The sequence below is a fragment of the Numida meleagris genome, chromosome 3 (genome assembly GCF_002078875.1).
Source record: "Numida meleagris isolate 19003 breed g44 Domestic line chromosome 3, NumMel1.0, whole genome shotgun sequence".
In the NCBI taxonomy this organism is placed as follows: Eukaryota; Metazoa; Chordata; class Aves; order Galliformes; family Numididae; genus Numida; species Numida meleagris.
This window is the reverse complement of record NC_034411.1, coordinates 52,561,031-52,583,019: the sequence shown is the minus strand read 5'-3', so window position 1 is coordinate 52,583,019 and position 21,989 is coordinate 52,561,031. Positions and strand designations below refer to the sequence as shown.

At 34.3% G+C, this 21,989-nt stretch overlaps 1 protein-coding gene across 2 annotated transcripts in view; it reads left to right on the top strand.

Annotated features, from left to right (window-relative positions):
• VTA1 (vesicle trafficking 1) overlaps nucleotides 1-20,678 on the top strand; it is a 32,809-nt gene extending 12,131 nt beyond the window's left edge. For both annotated transcript variants that reach the window (XM_021391281.1, XM_021391282.1), the window contains exons 3-8: nucleotides 1,502-1,629; nucleotides 2,289-2,364; nucleotides 5,702-5,813; nucleotides 11,486-11,662; nucleotides 12,914-12,994; nucleotides 19,256-20,678. In XM_021391281.1, the coding sequence (XP_021246956.1) occupies nucleotides 1,502-1,629; nucleotides 2,289-2,364; nucleotides 5,702-5,813; nucleotides 11,486-11,662; nucleotides 12,914-12,994; nucleotides 19,256-19,401 (720 nt within the window). In that variant the 3' untranslated portion in view covers nucleotides 19,402-20,678. The remainder of the gene's footprint in view (nucleotides 1-1,501; nucleotides 1,630-2,288; nucleotides 2,365-5,701; nucleotides 5,814-11,485; nucleotides 11,663-12,913; nucleotides 12,995-19,255) is intronic.

The window sequence follows — 21,989 nt, the reverse complement described above, 5'->3', positions numbered from 1 at the left end:
TGCTGAGGCATCAGTTCCTTTTGTGTAGCCAGGTGGTGGAAGACAGGAGAGAATTCTTCTGAGCAATAAAATAAAACATTTTGAGGGCTGGGAAGCCTGAGTATATTGACAAGTTGATGTGTTAGTAGTACCTCTACAGTAATTTAATAGCAGCCAGTTTCATTCTGCCTATACCAGCAGGGGGCACAGAGAGGTGTTGCAGATCTGCTCTAATGGTTCTCGCAGCTTTCTGTGGCTTGCTATAATTGATTATTTTAGAGATTAAGACAGAAACTTACAAATGATCTTGAATTATAGTGGTAGCAAAGAATAAAATGATGTAGATATACATGGAAATTACTCGATGTTTTTATTTACTGGAAGTTTCATACTATTTCAAATCTGTGCAATTAAATATTAAATGAAATACTTTGTTTCAAATATATATCCTACAGCTTACAAAGTGTAATTTTGTTTTTCTTGTGTGCACCATAATTTGCAAAATGAAAAATTATTGAAAAGTATATTGAGTATGAGTTTGACAAAAGTCTACTCATTTGAACTATTCATTACAAAGTTTATTTCACTACTGAAATATTTTTTTAAAACATTCTATGTATTAAAAACTTGGCAGCAGAATAATATTATGGAAATACAGCTTGCATGATTGAATTTTCCTCACTCTCACACTGAAAAATAACAGCCATTCAGATACTGTTTTTAAGTCTTTTGGCAAAATAAAGACTACCGGTTAATATCATGCAGTGTTCCTGTTTTTGTCCTCTGAGGATGACCTGAGATTTCCCTATATTCAAACAGTAAGCCTATTCAGAAGCTGTAAATCCACCTGTTGTAACTGTTAGTGGGTTATTTGCTTTACTGATTTTTATTAGGAAGCCTGAGGATTCTTGTAGTCCAGCATCTTTGAAAAGAGTTCTTTCAAATGCAGTACACTGCTTAGACTGAAAATTCCAGTAAATCCATAGGTCACTGGATCGGTTAAGGTGGGGCTTGGACTTGGTGAAAGGTGTAATGTACTGCAGTGAAATACTTTGCAAGAGAGAAGATGCTTAATGGCTCTAACCTTCAGTACCTTTACAAACCATGCCTTATTGATAATTTAAACTGTGCTTAATTGTGACACATGCTTTGAAACGTCTAGTCTTTTGGATAGTAAGGGGAAAAATATCTGTAGCTATTCCTTCAGAATATTACGATTACATATCTTGCTGTTTGTTTTAAGATTCAATTTCTCTTTAAAAAGTATTCTGTACTAGAAAATAGTATGAAGAGCTACTTATTCTTAATGTTTTTCTTTCCAGAAGAATGTGCTTTCTCTTTGGCATGCTGCTTTTAGCATTTGTTATGTTAGAAGTTGGAGATCTTAAAAGTAATTGAAGTGCTTATTGTTTCTCTTTTAAGTTGTACTAAATCAGCAGCTGCTTCTTGTGTTTGAGTTAGATTGCTGAAGTGCTAGGGTCTAATAAAGTAATGAATGTATTTTTTTTCAACTTCTTTTCAGATGAAAAAACAATTTGGTGATAATGAAGCAATTACTCAGGAAATCGTTGGTTCTGCTCATGTGGAGAATTATGCTTTGAAAATGTTTTTATATGCAGACAACGAAGATAGAGCGGGGCAGTTTCATAAGTAGGTGAAAATCTTTGCACTGTTGTCAGAATTAAGGTATTGGTCAGGAATTATGATTATCCAAACTCTCTTTAAATTGACTGCAAGCAGGAATTGGGCATTCATCTTCCAGGAAACTCCATTTGTTACTGTTTTGATCTCTCACTTCACAGTTTAACTGGTATCCTCCATCTCGTGTTTTTTAAGCAGTTGCTCACCTACTGGTGAACCTTCTAAAATGTAATACTGAACTTAGACTGATATTGAACTTAGTTGAATGTATGGAAATTGTATATTGAAATCTTTGTGATGATGCCTGATGTTGTTTGATTTACAGTGATCACTACAGCACACTGATGATTTGGCTGGTCTTTTTCCAAGATAGTAGAGGATGTCCAATGTCCTGTATTGAACGTTCCAAACTAGAAACAAAGTGCAGAGCCCATGACCTGCTTCAAAAATTGCTGAAGACTGTATGCGTAGTGGTCATGAGACTTCTCAATATATTCCTAAACATAGACATTGTGAAGTAAATTCTGTAGCATCAGATTAAAAGATATTATTAGTGTTAATTGATTTGAAACAAGCCAGTATAATCTAGAATGCCAGTGATTAAAAGGTGATCCTAAGAGGATGACATTACCAAGTTAGTGAAATGCTCTTTTTTTTTTTTTTTATAGAAACATGGTAAAGTCCTTTTACACTGCCAGTCTCCTGATAGATGTTCTGACAGTATTTGGGGAGCTCTCTGAAGAGGTAAGTGTTAGGGGTATCAGTGTAAGTTGATTGTTTTTCCTAACACAGTTGCAAGTTGTTTAGTTTTGCTTTAAAATTCTGTCTTAAAAAATATCCTAATGGTATTGTGAGACGCAGAATTACATAAGTGAGAATGATTATAGGGAGAAATGTTCCTGGCTTTTCTACCTTCCCCCTTTTCATCCAACAAGCAAGATCTTTACTGCAATTATTGAGTTGGAATTATACACAATTTTAGTTAAAATAGATATTTTTGGTGTTATAATAAATCTCACTATTAGAAGGTGATAAGTTGGAAGGGCATGAATTTACTAAAAAAAAAAAAGCATTGATATCTGACCATTTGGACATTAATATCTTCAGATACCCTTCAAGAGGTTCACTTACATGCATGTAAACTTTTGTGATCTTTTATAAATTTTGTAAATTTTTCAAATTTGCTATCACTGTCAAAAAGATTATGCTTTTTTTAATACTACTTTAATTGAAATGAATTAATTAACTGTATTTTAATCATGCACAGCATCTGAGAAGCACAATTTTGACTTTTAAGGGTAGTTTACTATATATTGCAAGTTGTTTCAAAGAGTGTTCAAAACTCTGACAGGTTTTGGAACAATTATGATCCTAGGCAAAAACTGTGAATCTTGTAGAGTTCTGTCTTACTACATCAGCCTGGCAGAACACTCCAAATAATTTTCTGTGGGTGGATTATCTTTAGAATGCTCTTTCAGTGTTTTATAATAAATTACTGAACTTTGTAAAATATTTTATAATGTTACATCCCATTTCTTTAATAAAAATGTAATTCTTAACTAATTTTGAAGAAGTGCTGCTGAGAATGTTGTATTCAACATTGAAAAATTAGAAGAAAATTCCAATATAATTTTCAAAACATCTCTTTCAATCATTTTGTTCAATGTCACTCATTAACTTCCTTAAAGTCTTTGACAAATATACCTGTGCAGTTGAATTTGTTGGTTACTTAATGGCTGTTTAATAAAAGAGCAAATGATAGAGAATCTGTTTTCAGAGCTATATCTAGGAAAGTGAATTTCAGGAAATAAATATTATTTAACCATGTATTAAATGTGAGCAAGGGCGCTTGCTAGGGTTTTCCAGTATACTACAACTCTCTCTCTTATCCTAGATAATAGTGCAGTAGGCTTTGTAAAGTTCAATTTTGGATTTCAGTTTATTAATTCTTAAACGTTGGATGTAATTTCAATCAGGACTTTTTTAAAGAGAATGATTTGTCTACCTCTGTTTCCAAACTACTTTACCTGTGATTGCTACTGTGGATTTTTGAGTTCACTAGTGCCTTCCAGATGCTGTTGTTGGTATGAGACAATCTGTGTTATCCAGATGACTAAATTATTCCACTCATGCTTCCACATTTCACATCTCTCTTTCTGCTCAATCATATCCTGTGAAATGTATTAACCCATAACTGTCACAATATGTAGCTTATTGCTTCTATGTAGGTTGCTCTGAAAGTAATGCCTCCTATTTATTTCTATGGAAACTATAACAGATGTAAAGAGCACAATAACAATATTTGATAGAGCAATTTCTCAGCTACAAAACACTGTTTTTCAACATAGTCACCGTTAGGTACACATTTTCACTAGTGTTGAATAAGAGCCTGCAAGCTGTGCTCATAAAAATCTGCTTGGCTGTTCAGAATGTGGCTTGTCTTTTACGTCACTATCACCACTGCTGAAATTTGTCACCTACTGCCTCACTGTGCTCACATCCACTGTTTGGGTTCCATAAACATTCAGCAAACACCGATGGATGTCAGTGGGTGCAGATTTTTTCTGCATGGAGGAATTAAATGACACACTTTTGCTTCGTGTGCACTTCCATGTCAGACACCATTTTGTGAGACTGTCCCTCTGCTGCCATCTGTTGCACAGCAACAAAATTAACAAAATGTTAATGTTAAGTTTTAACCTCTACTGCCATACCACCACCATCTGCCTCTGACGTTGTCAACCAATAGAATAAAATAGGTGGATTTACTTTTGGAGCAGCCCTTGTATTAAAACTTTCTCATGACCATTGAGAACTCTTTTCCTGGAATAAGAAAAAAGAAAAAAAATGTATTGTACCAGTCCCAGAAAATATGAAGTTGCCAATCCTTCAGTTGTGTTTTGACATGTTTATGTTGCATTTAAAACAGTAAAAAGTAAAATGGAGAACTTCACACTAGATGATATTCTGAGGTTTATTTGTCATTCATGTTCCACTCTGTGAAGAATGTCTGAAAACCCAAGTCAAATGCTTTTCCTCGATGCCTTTTCCACAGGATCTTTAAATAGTGAAAAATCAACATGAGTTTTTTTCTAATACTGAAGTTACTACCAGATTTTTACAGTTTTGAACTTTTACTATGAAAGTGGAATCAGAAAGGCAAGCAGCAGATTCGCTTCTCATTGCTGTTATTTCACAGATTCTCCACAAGATAAGAGTTGGCAAAAATGAAATTGTGTCAAATATAGCGATTAAAATATTTGAGAAATATTCTAATGTTTTGATCAGTAGCTAAACTATTAACCATGCAATGAACAGCCTATTTCAAGTCACTATTATGATTAGCTCTCTTTGTGCAGGTAGTTTATTTCTTGCTGAAGTCCTTCATCTGGTTTAAGTAGTGTTATAAAGATATTACATTAAAATATTTTATGTGTAGAATATCCTGTACGTACCATAGTAATCCACAACTACATCGACCTGTCTGTTTTCATGGTTTTAAATGCCTACTTGTAATTTAAAATAATGTAATAAAAAAATCCAATGTTATTGATCAGAATTAGCACTCTGCTTCAGATTATTTTTTTAATCTGAAGTAAATAATCAAGTTTATGGAGATGTGAGATATAAAAAAAAAAAAACTTCCTATCAGTAATTACTACGCAGTGTGCTGTCTTTCACACTAGATGATCTTTGTATTATTGATTTCCTTTTTCTGACATTCTGTATTAATCGAAGATCTCTGCATTTTCATTTCATACTGAGATCCTATTAGAGCTGTTCTTTTTATATATGTTTTAATTCACTGATTAATTTCACATGCATTACCTTTGAAAGAGCATCAAATGCTAGCATTTTAATAATCTCTTGTCTGGATGAAAAACATAGGTTTTAAAAGAATTGCATTTTTTTGCATATGCACAGCTGGATGGAATTCCTAGACTCAAAGTTATTGCAAAAATGGAAGGGGAAGCGAAAGAAAAAAATATATTCCATTGTAACAACCTCTTACATTACTTCCTTGACTGCATTAATTTACGGAAGTGAGTGGTTAAAATAACTGACCATTTACCTTTCCCAGAATGTTCAGCACAGAAAGTATGCCAGGTGGAAAGCAGCATACATCCATAACTGCTTGAAAAATGGAGAGACTCCTCAGCCTGGACCTATTGGAATGGAAGGAGAGACTTTTGGTATGTATTTCTTTTTTCTTCTTAAGAGCTGAGGGCTCTTTCCTCTATAGAGGAGATAAATCTGCCTTGGTAGTTAGTGAACTCACTACATGAAGTTTTGGTTGATGCAAATGATCCATATCACACACAGACTTAAATATTTATTTGTTACTATTGATTCATTTTTGGGGTCTGTACCTGGATCTTCACTAGGTTTTGAAATCTGCACTTGTCAGATATGTTATGAATAGGCTGGTATTTTTCCATAAAATATTAGAAAACAAGCTTTTCTTCTGATTTTCAAATTTATTGTCATGTGATCAATATTTTGAAGCTTCTTTGCTGTTGATGTGAGAAAAGAGCATCCTCTTTTCTCTCACTATTCATAGAAAGGTTGAACTGGTTATCCATACAGTAAAGCATAGCATCATATACCAGTTGGCAGTCACTGACTGATTGTTTAGGAGGAGTCAAACGCATAGCAGAAGATAAAAAGACACAAAATGGCTTGAATGAAAACAGTGACTTATTCAGCTTACCACCTTTATCTGATGTTGAGCAGAGTAGAAAGAAGTAGAAGACTGACGGTCTTACTCATTCCTAGCTCACCTTTTCTAGAAAGTAATCTATCACTTGAGGAATTAGTTCTTTCTATTCTCTTTTTGCAGCAACCTGATTTGTGTTAGCGCTGCTATGAACAAGGAACCCTTCAACCAGCATTATTTTATGACTCTTAAAAAATCATTCAGTTGTATTTAGAAAAGAGAATCAATAGGTAGAAAGGACTAGATGAAGGTGCTTCTGAGTTTCAAATTAAGCCAAAACTGTCTGTAAAGTGGCTTTCCACTATGTAATTTCTTACTATCATTTATATTTTCTACACACCATTACAGTTAAAAAAAAAAAAAAAAATTAGTCATCTTTTTTTAATTTAATCTAACTGCACCAAACATCCTTCCATGTGTATTGTCAGGTTTTATTTTGTTGTTGTTGAAGTATCTAACAACCTGCATGCCTATTTTTTGTAGTTAAATGGAGATAATAATGTGTGAGTATTAGTATTCTTGAAACAATGAAATAGAAGTAAGTTCAAATATTTGTGTCAAATAGGGGATGTTACAGTTTGACTACCAAGCTACTGATTAACTCTTGTTACCATGTTTTCTTTACTTAAAGATACCCTACATATTTGATCACTGGAATGGCTTACCCACTGTTTTATGTTTCAGTCTTGACATAGCTGTATTTCAAGAGAAGAATTATCAAACTTAATCTTTCTTCTACGTGTGATCTTTTTCAAGGCAGCTTTTTGTGTGTTTTTTTTTCTTTTTTACTGCTGGTGCAGCTGCAGTGAGGGACCTATGATGCAACTCCATGTGCAGACAGCACCACATCTTTGTAAGACAGATTACACCAGTTTCTTAGGAATTCAATGGAGAAGACATGAGAAAAAAAGTCTTTGATAGTGGATGGTACAGCTTTAAATCAGTGATTTTTAGTGATTAAGTTCATAGCTATAGGAATGGTTACAAACCTTACCAGATTACATACAATGAATTCTAATTGTGAAATATACATACATATTTATAAGCAAAGATTACATCTCTTTTGCTAAAAAAAAAAAAATTATGCAACTCGTATACAATAATTGGTTCTCAGCAGCAATCGACAAGCTTTTTTGTCATTTTCTTAATGTGCAGGCCAAAGTAGCTGACTTATTCAGGACTACAGAAGAAGCTGTTATTGGAGGGAAAACAGAATTCAGACTTATACCGTTAGTCTACATCGCAGATCATTAAAAGTGGTACTGTGAAAAGGTGAAGATTGTTGCTTTCATTACCAAGTTAGATGTAAAAGAAGAAGGATGCAGACACTGAGTGAGCTAAAATTATAACATCAATATTCATAGGAAGTCTACAATATATCCAATTCAGCAAAGTCTTTCTATTTGTTAAGCTATACTTCATATGGTAAGATAAAAATTATTTTCTGAGCAAGTAAATGAAAAATACTTTTTGCTGTTCGTTTTTGGAAATTACCTCTTTAGTTGGTCATAATGATTTACACAACAAAGATAAAAATAAAATTTTGCTAATCATTTTTTATTAAAGATTCGCATAAATAGGAATTGTCAATTCTTACTTTGTGCATCATAAGAAGAAAAGAAACATTGTTTGAATGTACAACTGGACCTTCCCCATTCCTTTCTGCTTGCTCATTCTCTTCCTTCCTTTGCAAGTGGAAAAAAGTCTGTTTAAACAGAGTGAAACTAGGTCTCTATAGCTTGACAAATTACCATTTTTTTCCAAAGTGTTATTTTCTATGTGGTTCTTGAAAACTATACTGTAACTCTTGGAGATGTTTTTACAGTAACATAGGCATGCTTTGTATGATTCTGCTGGATTTATGGATGTTTTGTCAGATTGCCACCATGGAAACTTTAAAATGACATGCACGAGTTATTAAGAATTTAGAATACAAGTTATAGAGTACACATAAAGGTCACTTAGCAGTAACCCCAGGTCATCAAAAAAGAGTTTATACTAGCGGGAAAATTAAAATTTTAATTTCAAATAGGACAAACTTATTGAACAGTCACAGTATAGTCACAGTGAATTGTATTGTCACCAATTTAATTGCAATGTATAACATATATTCTACATTTATATTGCAGAGTTCCAGGAAACCTTTATAGTCCCAACTAGTTGAAAGAAAAGTATGTGAACAGTGAAAGGACTTTGTTGTTTTATCTCAGTTCGTTTCTCAGCATGGTAGGAAAAAAAGAGAGAGAGGAGAGAGAGAAGCAGTGTTCCAGAGAGAACCTTACACTCTACATCTTTTAGCAACATCTCAAGCTAGAGAGAGACATTGCAGGACAATGAGGAAAATAAGATGCTTTTTAAAATAAAATTAGTAGATGATAGCAAAAAATATGTTTTTAAATCTCTGGACTCCTTACAAATTTTGTTAGTTTTCAATTTAGTCCTCTGGGTGTTGAATTTAAGTTACATTTGGTGCTTCTTTACACTGGACAATACATTTCTATATACTATAAGGTATAATAATTTGTAATGTAAAAAAGACATTCCAATCAAGGTAAAATTGGGAAAACATTTGCACTCAACATAGAGTCTTGTCATATAAAGCATGTGCCCCTATGTGGTGATAATGTATTAATGACTTACCTTATCCTATCAATCAATAAACTCCTGGTTTCAGAATGCAGACATCACTGTTTGTACTTACCAAACTGATCAGTTCTTGGATTTTGCTGTCTCTGTATTTTGCAGTGTGGATGAAAACCTTTATGTAGCAATTTTAAAAAGTGACTATTAAGACAAACTGGTAGAGAAGTTTGCTGTGGCTAATTTTAGATCTCCAGGTATGTTGGTTCAAGTTCAGTGTGTGTTTGTGTAGTAAGATAATAGAAATATAATTCAGATTAGATTTTGGTTTAAAAGTATTGGAGAATGGGTTGCTTTCACTGAAGATTTTCTGGGCATGTTAAACATCTATTATGTTTACAACTTCTGGCCCAGGTCATATCAAAACATAAAAGTTAACTTTTTGAGGTTTGTTCTTCTTCATGTCTACCTTCTGCTTATTTCTGTGAATCAGAGTTCACCTCAAAATTGCTAACAATTTGAGACATTGAGATTTACCAGAAATTTAGTAGATTTAATCTATATGGTTAACAAGGAATGCCATTAGACCTTGAGAATCTTTTATGCTTATAGAAGTATCTTTGGACATTTTGTTCTAGAGCCAGGGATATCAGCCTTATTCCAGAAAGTCTTAGCTTTAATAATTAAACAAACAGCAAAACAGATTGTCTGGGTATACTGTGGCTCTGAGGAAAATCTAAAGATCCCACAGATCCATTATACTAAGATCCAAGCACAAAGTCTGATGAGGTTCCAAGACAAGAAACTTGACTGGAGCTGAAAATGAATGTGAAGCAATTGTGTCACTCTTTTACAGGCCGGTATTGCAGCATACTTAAGCAAATGGAAAATACTTTAAGCACTAGGATATTAACTGCTCTTTGAGAAGTTAATTCTCTAATTTTTTAGTATACATGCCCTGAAAATGTGTGTATTTCTCAATAATTGTATCGATATTCTAATCACAGAACTTAAAAGTAATTTGTTGAATTTAAAAATTCTTTTCCACCGGCCTGAAAACCTTTTATTTACCACTGCTGTTAAAACCATTCAGGAATACTGCAAGCACATAAGTCAACATGGTCTTAATATTTAATCTTTGATTAATAATATTTTAAATATTTACTTTGCAGAAAGAATACTTAATATGCTTTGATGACATTTGCACACTCTAAATACGTAATAAGCATTAATTTAAGCAAAGCTACTTTTATGTTTAATACAGTTTAACATTTGACAATTGCACAATGAGCAAACGTTTCAGCTTTTTCTTCGTGCATATGCCTGAATAAAAGTATATTTCCCCCTTGTGAATTTGCCTCTTACAGGCATTACTACTAAGGATTGCAAACACTTCCAACATTTTTTTGTTTGGCTCTTTCCTAACAGTTCCAGACTTCAGCCATTTGAGTTCCTATCTTCCATGGCCAGTATTGCCTACAGTTGTTGGGTTTTTTTTTGGTTTTGTTTTTCATTTTATTAATTTCAGTCACTATTATTGTTTCTGAAAAGAGATCAGAGAGAATGAGATGGATAGTCTCTGTGAGGGCTTGAAACTTGGAGAAAGGAGTTGGCAGGAGATTGGGTGTTTTTTCTTTCCCTTGTTCCCAGGGATGGGCTTTTCCTGTCTCTAAGAAAATCTGCCTGTGTTTGGCCCAAGTTCTGAGCCTTTGAGAAACTGCAGTTTACACGTACTTGGGCTTGCTAGAATTTTACAGCTGAATTCTCCAAAGGTTCCACATCCATGGGGAATCCTAAGGCAGATGGGACTTTCCTGCAATTGTATCTCAGATCCACTGTGGATAGAAAGCTGTCATTTACAGGGAGGAAACTTGTGTATTCTCTAGACTGGTCTGGAATGGGAAAAAGCCTCCAGACTCACATACAGAGGGTACACAGGTCCAGACATGGAGGGTAGATTGGAAGAGAGAAGCGGGAAGGAGAAGAGGAAAAAAACTAACATTGAAATTAGGCATCCTGGGTAAGGAAGTTAGGAGGTAGTGGGAATTAACTGGAGTTGGGTTGCAGTCCACTTTTGCTGGAGTAACTGGAGACCTTGAACTAGCCACTGAGGAAGTTTGAAGGTGGTGCTGAGAATGCGTTGGTGAAAAGGTCACGAGGTAGTTAGTGTAAGACATATGCAAGTATGGGGCAAGGGATCGCAGATATGGAATAAGAAGTCCTAATGTAGAGGTAGAGAAATTAGAATGGAACTGAAGAGACAGATAAGGGCGATAGGAAGTCATAGGGGTCAGAATAAACAGTTTTAAGTCCGGGCAAGAAATTTGGGGTAATTTCTTATAATTGTACAAAGTATAGTGAAAACATGTTTCCTCCCACTCCCTCATTCTCAAAAGCAGATTGCCTTTTAACTTTGCAAAATCAAAGTGATTTTGTTAGTTAAATGTTCTGTATCACATTGTGGTGGTGTCAGTTTTTCTGCTAACTAGGAATTTTATAAAAGACACTTACATTTTCGTGTTTGGACAAAAGAGTTGGAGTGATTTCTGTTTTATGTCATGTTAACAGATCTTGAAAGAGAAGAAGCAGGATCATCTTCTCACCAGAGTGGAACAAATCAACCAACGTCATCATCATCTACATACGAATCTAACAACACACCAGCTAGTAATTTCACTGGCATACACGTACCACCAGGTGCCCATGCACCAGCCAATACTCCAGCTGAAGTACCTCATAACACAGGTATATCACAATCACATGCATAGAATTTATGCCTTTATTAAGAGGCAAATTCTATGATAGCCTTCTTTCCATCAGATATAAAATAAAATAAAACAATGTAGGTAATTTATGGCAGAAGCAACCTCATACAGTAACACTGTAAAAATGCCATAGGAGATAGACTGCTAGGTGTATTGACTCCTTGTTTTCTGTCAATTTTGGCCTCAATACATGTTCCTAAAAAGCCAAAGTTCTTCCCAATAGCTGCATTAAAAAGAAAAAAAAAGATTGTTTTTTTAGATAATTTGAACACAGAACTTTTCCACCTCCACTTGCCATATAATAATAAGACTAGCAAGTGAGAAGCTCTTGGTTTCAATCCTGATGATCATTTGATTGTTGAGATGTAGTTTTGTTTTAAAAGAACAAGTTGTTTTTCTCATGTATCCCCTCCCCTTATTTTACTTTTAAGAATGTAATTTTTAGAATGTTTCACCCCATTAGAAGTTCAGGATGCTCTTTTTTTTCAGCTTTATCAAAGGGAAATCCTTCAGATAGTTGGTTGGTTTTCTTTTTTTTTTTTTTGGGGGGGGGGTAGGGGAAGAATCTGGGAGGGTGTCGTTTTTTTGTATTCTGCCTAAGTAAATGTTTACTGTTTGTTTTTGCCAGATCTGAAAATTATGGAATATGTTGCTTGTTGGAATGCATTTTTTACATTTCTTATTTTTAACTCCACTTTGTTGCTTCTAGCAGCAGCATTTCCCTTTCAAATCTACCTTCTATATTCTCACCATTTGTTTTTAAAGCAATTAGGGAGGACTTAGCTTGCAAGTGTGAGATGGCAGACATGAGGCTTTAAAAATAGTCTCTATCCAGTATTAAGAGGTAGAATATAAACTTCCAGTAACAAAAGTTTGGTCATACTGTTCCTGTGCAGATTTTCCTTAATACTCTAGGGAAAACAGTGTCTTTTGGACTAATATTTTCTTAGTTTGTATAACACTTGAAAGTTAAATTTCTGTGAAATACTGTATTGATAACATGAGTGAGAGCCTGTAAATTCTTCAGTATTGTTTTATAAAACATTCCTGGTCAGCAGTGTAAGCTTTAAGATTATTTGCTACAAACTTTAAGACTTTAGAAGCCATCTACTGCTTAAGTTAAAGATCACTGAATCATTAAGGTTACCTGTTCTTATTTTCCTACTTTGGCGTACTTCTAAAGCCTATAAACAGAAATAACCCTGTTCCAATTGTCTTCATTGATTTACAGGAGTCACAACTAATACCGTTCAACCTTCTCCTCAAAATATTCCTCTTGTAGATCCTTCCCTTTACAGTGCTCAGTCTGCAGGTAAGGTGGTGGCATTTGTATTGTCCATGCATGAATGTGCTGTGTGGTTTGTGCCTCTCTCTGCCCCCTCCAGCTTCCCCATAGTTTAATTTGCAACACTTAAAGAAGTTTGAGGAATAATGTCACCATTACCAGAATGCTGGCAATTCGTAAGTTTTAAAAAGAAACATCATCATCTAAATATTGTATTTTTCTGATAGGGTTGTCTGATTTTTTTTTTCTTTTTTTTCTTTTTCAAGCCAATAAGCTGACATTGTGCTATGCTTTCTCCATTGTTTCTCAGATAAGGTTCTGGTGTACTCAGCAAAGTCTGTATTCCTGATAACCTTTCTAAATTCTATTTTTGGTGATTAATACACATTCACTTTACTTAAAATTACTTCTTCAGGATTAATTTGTAAATTACTTGTTCATTTCAATAAATAAGCAAGAAAAACATTCCAGTGGTGTCTTCTGTTGCAGCGTGCTTGCTGTGTTCTGTACCAGCAGTGCTTGTTGATTATAAGTAATCTCTGTATTAAATGAAATAGTACAATGAAGTATTGCTAGTGATGTTATTTTGATTTACCGTTTAATCAAGATTTTTATCTTTTAAATGTCATTTCTCTTTGATGTAGAGTTTCTACTAACTTATATTGTATGAATTTTACTTCTGTGTTTAAAAATACCAGCTTCACTGCAAAAGCGTTTTAATCAGTGGAATGCTACAATAGGAATTCATTGTTTAGCTTGAGTTTAGTCATTTGTCATAAGAGTGCTTAAGGATGTGAAGACCTAATATATTAAGGACCTATTTTTGTCAAAGATGTCTTAAAAGGAAAAATAACAGTTATTACCTTTGAAGTATTCAGATTTGCTTTTAACATTTTCTTGAGTAACAAAAGGTACATCGTATTGTTTCTGTCTAGCATATTAATGTCTCTTGTTACAGTTAGCTCACTTTATTGAAAACCTCCAACCAGTCACTGAATCATTTAATGTTGGTGATGGCTTTGCAATTTTGGGGGCTGTGGTAGGAGTTTTGGTCACTACTTAATGAAAACAGCTAAAAACTTTATTTAGTCTTTGTCATAGTAACTGCTAGTTAAAAGGCAAGTTTTGGCAGCAAAGCTTTCATACTTAATCAACTGATCAAGATAATCTAGGCAGTTATTCTAAAAGGTTTTTTGATAACTACTCTGAAAATTCTGGTCATAGTTGTTTATCAGTTTGAATATTTAATTCTAGATGACAAAAGTGTTGTAGTTTTGAATTAAACTTTAACTATTCTTTAAGTATTAGAAGTTACATTATTTGGTGTCTAGATAGTATATCAGTACATTGTTCCCTCTAGCCTGTAATAACCTGATTTAATAAACATATAAATACAAATGAAAATGAATTGAGTGAATTAAGATACCCTGTGCTTCTGATAGTTTATAAAAACTGCTATCTTGTAATTAGGATATTAAGACCCTTGCTAAGCACAGTGATGAATCTTTAACTCGATCTAATATGAGTATTTGCATGCCTGCATTCCTCCTCTGCACATCTCTTGTTGTGTTACTACAAGTTTGGGTCTTGTAACAGCATAAGATGTTAGATTCTTATGAGTATGTTTTGAAAAAGTATACCCCAGGAGGCGATATGCAGATCCGTGGTTGTGAAAGCTTAGAAAATAAGCTGTCAGTTATGCAGGAGCTTGAGAAGGTATATAGATTATGTCAGTTACAGTTTTGTTTGCATGCACAGAATTAAGCATCTTGAGAGCAGTGGAAAGCATGGCTCCTTGTCTATCTCCATCCTGCCACGCACGCCTGGTCGTAACCCAAAGCATCCTACCTTCAGATAGTAAGAGTAACATCGTCATTATCAACATACTGCTAAGGATTCTCTTTTATTCCCACAATACTGTGCTCCATGGTATCCTGTTCCTTCTTCTGTAAGTAGATTAGGAAATGCCAGTATTTCACAAGACTTGCTAAACTGGGGGACCCAGGAGCCCTTCCCAGTTCCTGAATTGCAAGATATACTACATCTCTCCTAGCTGCACATTGAGGTTAGACCTTGATAAGCACTCTTCGTATGGAACTGAAGTTGTCTTTGGGAAGGAAGGAGAGATGATTGTTGCCATCCAGCAGATCCATACAGCTAGTACAATGCAAAGTACATTTACTCCACAGTTTAGACAAAATATCAGTATCTATACTAATAAATTGAACATGCCTGAAAATACTTGACATTGAGAGCAGCTGGCACAGAACAACTCACGTCCATACTGTTAAACTTTTAAACCTTCTAAACAGGGTAGTTCATCAAGGCTGCCAGTATTGAATGGTCTTTAGCATGCTGTAACCGTGAATCGTGCCCAGGAACTGTTTGGGAAAGTGGTAGTTGTCATGGGCCAAAACCAGACTGCAATCTGTTCCAGCAGTTCAACAGTGTAGAGAGTCAAGTTCAAGTGCTGAGACGCATTCCCTGGCACTGTTTAATGTACTAGTATAGACATAGCCAAACAGGATATTCCACATACTCCTGGAAGACTTTGTGGTACGAAGATCAAATGTATATTTTTAAAATAAATTATATATTTTCTTTCTCTCCCATAACATGGCAGAAGCAATCTGATTAATGCCTATGTGGAGAAGACTGGAATATTTATTAAGAGAAAATTTAGTTTTATTCCTTTGATTTTTAGTTAGCATGAATCCTGCAATAAGTGCCCTGTCCTGTGAGAACAGATTTTATAGTTTAACATTGGCTTTTGAAAATATCAAAGCTTATGCAATTAAGCATTGCATAATATGTCTGCTAACAAAATGCAGAGCTATATAGAACTTTGTATTATATGATCGTGTAATTCTCTGATCTAATTCCTTTTAAAAATTTGTTACCTCTAGATTTTGCTAACACTAAATTCATTCATAATTATATTAGAGTTTTTATAAGATGTTCGTGTATTACTGTATGCTTCCTTCTACAGGTGACGTAGTATAGAGAGACCATTTGTCCATTCTGGTTGCATTTATAATAATGTTTTCTTTCCTGTGCACAGAACAGAAGTAATAAATACATTTTATGTGTTTTCATGATCTTAAGAAATACTCTTTGAGAAATGGTCTTGAATGTCTTAACTGCTTTAACAGGAAAAAAAGAGCATCAGATTTTGATAAACATGAATTGTATTTGCCATGACTGTGTTTATATACGAAGTTACAATGATTTTATTAAAATATTCTTAAATCAGCTGCCTTGTATTTGGACAATTTCATGAAAAGGAAAACATGATGAATAGAAAGGGATATCAGGCAGATGCAGGTACATCATACAAAATACTTATGTTAATATAAAACTGCTTTCTTTCTCAACGTAATTTTCAGCATATCTGGTAAAATTGTCTTTTTGGGTTTTTTGACTTTGCATTTCTCTTAAACTGAAACAATAATGGTTTTTAACAATAGTTACGAATTCCATATGTCTGTCAGTTTAGAATTAAATGTGATTACTAATAATTTCAGATGTGAGTTTCAGTATGAGTATAGTTTACTTTTTCCCATCTCCATATTCTTGGGCTTTTTTAGAGCTCAAATGACAGATGGGTTGAGGTTGAAAGGGACCTCTAGGTCCGACTGGTCCCACCCCACTGCTTAAGCAGAGCCGCCTACAGCAGGTTGCTCAGGACCATATCAAGGTGGTTTTTGAAGATCCCCAAGTAGGGAGACTCCACAATCTCTCTGGACAACCTATGGCAGTCATTGGCCACTCTCACAATCAAAAGTGTTCCCTGATACGCACACTGGAACCTCCTGTGTTTTAGTTTGTGCCTGTTACCTCCACTCTAGTCACTGAACACCACCGGAAGAGCCTACGGCTCCATCTTCCTTATTGACGCCCTTCATTTATTTATCTGTATTGATAAGATCACCCTGAGCCATTTCTTCTCTGGGCTGAAGAGTCCCATCTCTCTCAGCCTTTCCGTGTATGAAAGATGCTCCAGTCTCATAATCAGTTTCATGACCCGCCACTGTACTCTCCATTAGCTCCATGTCTCACTTTGTGCTGGGGAGCCCAGAATTGGACACAGTATTCCAATATAGCCTCACCAGTATTAGGTAGATGGAGAGAATCATTTCCTTTGACCTGCTGACGGCAATCCTCCCAGCGCAGCGAGAGATACCATTAGCCAGCCTTCTCTGCAAGATCATGTTTTTGGCACATGTTCATCTTCACCAATGAGACGCTCAGGGTGTTGTTCATTTCCTGCAAAGCTGTTTAACCCTTACAGTGTATGAACTGAAGTTAGTTACTAACTTTTGAGGTGATACTTTCTATTTAAGTACAGACATTATAGTTAAATTTTGCGTTATTTTGAAAATCTTAGAAAACAGCTGTTTTATTTCTATTCTACTTATCCTTTGTGAGGTGCTGACTTCAATAAGAGCTGAGGCCACTGAACACATCAAAAGATCAACACCTTGTGTAAACTTTGGTTTATAAATTTGAAGTTATTTTTTTCCCCTCAAGTTATGTCATAATAGCATTTGAAATAGATTTCATAATAAATAAATCTTTATGCCAGCAAAACATTAGTAAAGCTCATACTGAAAAAATAAGATTAGACTGGTGAATTTAGGCTTCCTTCCAATAAATTAGTTGAATAGTGGACTGATGCCTTGGCCCCGTTTTAAAGAATGATTTTGTAGTTTCTTTTGGCATCATAGCATAAAGCCACTTTGAGAGGAACTTGGTCTTTTGGATTTCTTAAAGATGTTCAGTAATGTGGTCACAGATTGACCCCAGCTGCTTTTAGTCTCTGACTTTATTTAGGTTGCAAAATAACCTAAGTGTGTGCTCATGCTTATGTACTCCCTCACGTGTATTTACCCATGTTTGTGTATTTTAAGAGATTTTAATGTGGTTTCACTTATTTGGCAGTAAACTAATATTCACTGCAGTGAGAACGAGCCCACCGAGTTGTCATGTGCCTCAATGCTCAAAAGTTATTTTGTGGTCATATTTATTTATTGAAGGGAAAATAAATGATTTTCTAGTGTGTATTTAAAAAAAAAAAGATAAAATTAATCTTGAAAGCACTTACCATCCTGCTTTTTTTTGAGGTATGGTTGTTTTAAAAACCAGCAAACCAGTCTAATTTATAATATTCCCAGGTTTTTCATTTTATTTGTTCAAAAGCTGCTTACTATTTAAAAAGATTGGAAAAAGGAAAAGCAAATAAGAAAGATATTTCCTGATAAGAACTCAGATACTTCAGTAAATGTTCTCACAGTATTGCTAACAAGAGTTTTATCTTGAAAGAAATAATCTGGCTAACTATATTTGTACCTTATAAAATGCACTGAAGCATATTCATGTCCTTGCTTAGGATTAGAAAGCTATACTTAGAGAACTAAACATTTCTTAAACCAATTTTATATTAAAACCCATGGTACATTTAAAAGTGCATTTGTTCTCAATCTGTGACATCTCATTACTGCTTATAAAATGCTGTGTGGAAAATCAAATAAAGAGCTATTCATTTATGGTATTGCATATAATTATTTAAATGTTTTCATTAAAATCAATCTTTTACAAGCTAAGTCATTCTGAAGTAAATATTTTATAAGTACCTACTATTTTTAAAACACTGAATGCATGTGTTGTGATTATTAGACTTCATAATGTTTGAACTTATGTCAGAAAAATATTCTAATGACACTTAAATTGTTTTATACTTAGTTATGAGAATATTTTTTTCTAACATTAAAAAATAGGGAAATGTAACAGGATCAATCTTGTTTCTAGTTATCTTGCCTAAAATTGAACATGAACATTGCTTGGATAAAACAGAAATATAGTATGTGCAAAAACATTTCAGTGTGAAATGCTTCCACGTCTTGAAATTTTATTCCAGTTAAGAGGGAACAGTTTCTAACTATTATTGTATTATTTCTGAAAAAGAGAGCAAACTAATTATATTGTAGCACAAAAAAACACTGTCCTTATTTCTTGCAGATTGTTATATGATTACAGATGACTTATTATTAAAATGTTCTTTTTTGCTACCTTAACTAAAGAGCAGGTCTTTCTCAAAGGTATTGACTTACTTCTGAAAGGTGCTGGATTATATTTAAAAAAAAAAAAAAAAAAGGTTCTCTGATTTCTTAAAATACCAGCAGCAAAGAAGTAATGTTTGAAATATTACCACAGATATCAGCCTGCTTTTTTGTAATATTACTGCAAATGTAAGTAAAACATAATAATGTTATAATTATGTTTTTGCAGGGGAAGTCCGTTTGACTCCAGAGGATTTTGCCAGAGCTCAAAAATACTGCAAATATGCTGGCAGTGCTTTGCAATATGAAGACGTGAGCACTGCTGTGCAGAATCTACAGAAGGCCCTCAAGTTACTGATTACGGGCAGAGAATAAAGCCTTTATCCAACGGATTCATGTGATTTGCCTAAAGAACTAACAGCTTATTACTGTACCTGTTAGGGGAGTGGAAATATACAGAAGTTCTCCATCTCATCACCTATGGCAATGTAATCACTCTTTCAGTGTCAGTAGGACTCTCCGTTTTCATTTTTAAAGCAGTGGAGCTAGAGGCATATGAATGAAGTGGTTTGATGTAAGCAAAATACTGAAGAATGTACTGTTAACACTGCTTAAGAGTTAGAATTCATGTTTCAGTATTTAGATTATCAGTATGGGAAATTCCGAGTCTGCAAAAAGGCTGAACGTAAGAATGTTCTGTTAAAATTCTGGCTCTGCTTTCATTATTTCAAACAATTATTTAAGAAGTTTAAATACCTTTAAAATGGTAACAAAATTCACAACTTCCTCCTGAGAAGAAAGTATGTAAAAAGACTGACAGATATACAATGGGAAGGACTTTTTTTCTGTACCTAAATTATTTGGGTATCATCTGAGGCATAAAGTTAAGCAGGACTTTAGGATGTTTGTATATTATTTTAGTACATACATTGAAAACATTTCTTGATACATCAGAGAGAGTGATTTTGATAGCGTTCCAGCCCAACCACCACCAACCGTGTGGACTGCTGTATGCAGTCTTGATCAGCGATTCTTGATCCTTTTGCGTGAACACAGAGAATTTTGTTTATCTATGGTTGACTAAGAGAAAGTACTAATATTTCTGGAGATGATCCTGAAACCAGAGACAGAGATGCTAAACAGCATGAACTTTTAGGGAGATTTACTTCATAGATGTTTCATCTCTTTAATAGGCTGAATCAAAGGACTGTTCTTCATCTGTTAGGTTCATCTTTGGTATTAGTGATCTAGAATTTTGTATTCCCAGCTAATATTCTTTCTGTCTGCTATGTTATGGAGGCTATTTGGACTTGGGAACTAATTAAAATATCTTGGAAATTGAATTCTGAGTGTTTTTTAAGTGTGCTCCTGCTATTTTAGGGCTCTTGGCTGTTAAAAATTCATTCTTGCTGTTTGAAAGAAAGACTAAGTAGTCTTGTAACTGACATGACACAGTAATTGAGTGCACCACAAAGTATGTCTGATTTATGTAGTATCTTTTAACATCAGATTAGCTGATATGTCTGTCTTTCCAAGCTTCTGGATCAAATGCATGTTGTTTGTAACTGCACTGTTTTTGCAGCGTCTGAAATGTGTCTGATACTCAAAGCAAAAAGATGAGGAAAATAAAATCAAACATAAGCATAAGCATGCATTGAAACCTACCTGACTGAATCTATTTGTCAGCAAGTTTGAAAATGGTAGTGCAAAACTTGTTAATGTAAACTTAAGCAAGATTTAATAGCTAGAACACCTCTGATACTACTTGTGTTTTGCTTTCTAGTATGGGCATGGCTTTTTTTTTTTTTTTATGGCATCCTAATCTGGATAGTGATTTGGATTAGATTTTAATTGGCTTGGGAAGTTTAGAATAAATCTGTCTGAAACTTTTTTGACAATTATGTTGCATAGACCTGGTCAGTAAGCCTGTTTTGTAGAGTGCTTCATGCAAGATAGATCCTTCAGTATCAAACGGAGTTTCTATAAATTCTTCCTTGTAGATTCTCCTATTCTGTTACAGTGTGATTGGAAAAGCTGCTTTCAGTTGAATGAAGGAGGCAGAGCATTGCATATATATTCCATTGCTATAAAAAAAAAAAAAAATCAAAAGTTGCTTTCATTGGTGCATCATACCACTATTTACAAATAACAGATTCAGTCCCCAGCCCCTGAAGAAGGGAGTATCCTGTATCTTTTTATAAAATAATTAAAACAACTTCTGGACTTAATATTAAGCCAGCTGTGATGTAATAGTGTATTAATTTGACGCTTTTCAATGAAAATTGATTTTTTTCTTGGTGACTTGATATGAAATGGAAATACATAACTGAGAAGGCTGATAAGTATTTATAAGAGTACGTTGGTGATGTGTATGTTGAAACTCCATGAAACTGGAGAATCATCAGGGAAAAAAGTAAGCTATGAAAAAGCCATAAGTGATAGTTTACAAATGTATAACCTTCAGCCTAAAAAAAATAGGCATGTCTCTGACTGGATTGGAGATGGAAGTGCTTATGCAGAAGTCAAAAGAGTAGCTGGCTAGAGAAACTGTACGGTCACTATTTCTGAATATGAAGTAGTAGTAAGAAGATTGATCATGTAAAATTTGCATGAATGCTGTAAGATCAAACTCACCGTAAATGCTGACTTTGATACCACGATACTTGAATTAGCATTTTAATTTATATTTTACGTAAAATTATTTTGCCTTGACCATTTATTTTTTAATGTACAAGTCTTATCACAGCTTACCAAAACATGTTTGAAGCCACGTATTTAAGCTGCTGATGTTTGCTACAACACATTCTGAGTATTTATCACCTTAACTGATGCCTGAAGTAAATGATAGCAAAACATTTCTATTCTGTTAAGTACCGCCTCTGGGATAGTTTTAGATGTGGCAGGCAGATAGCCTGAAACTTCAACCCATGTTGTAGAGTTGTTCAAATATTGTATATATTTAA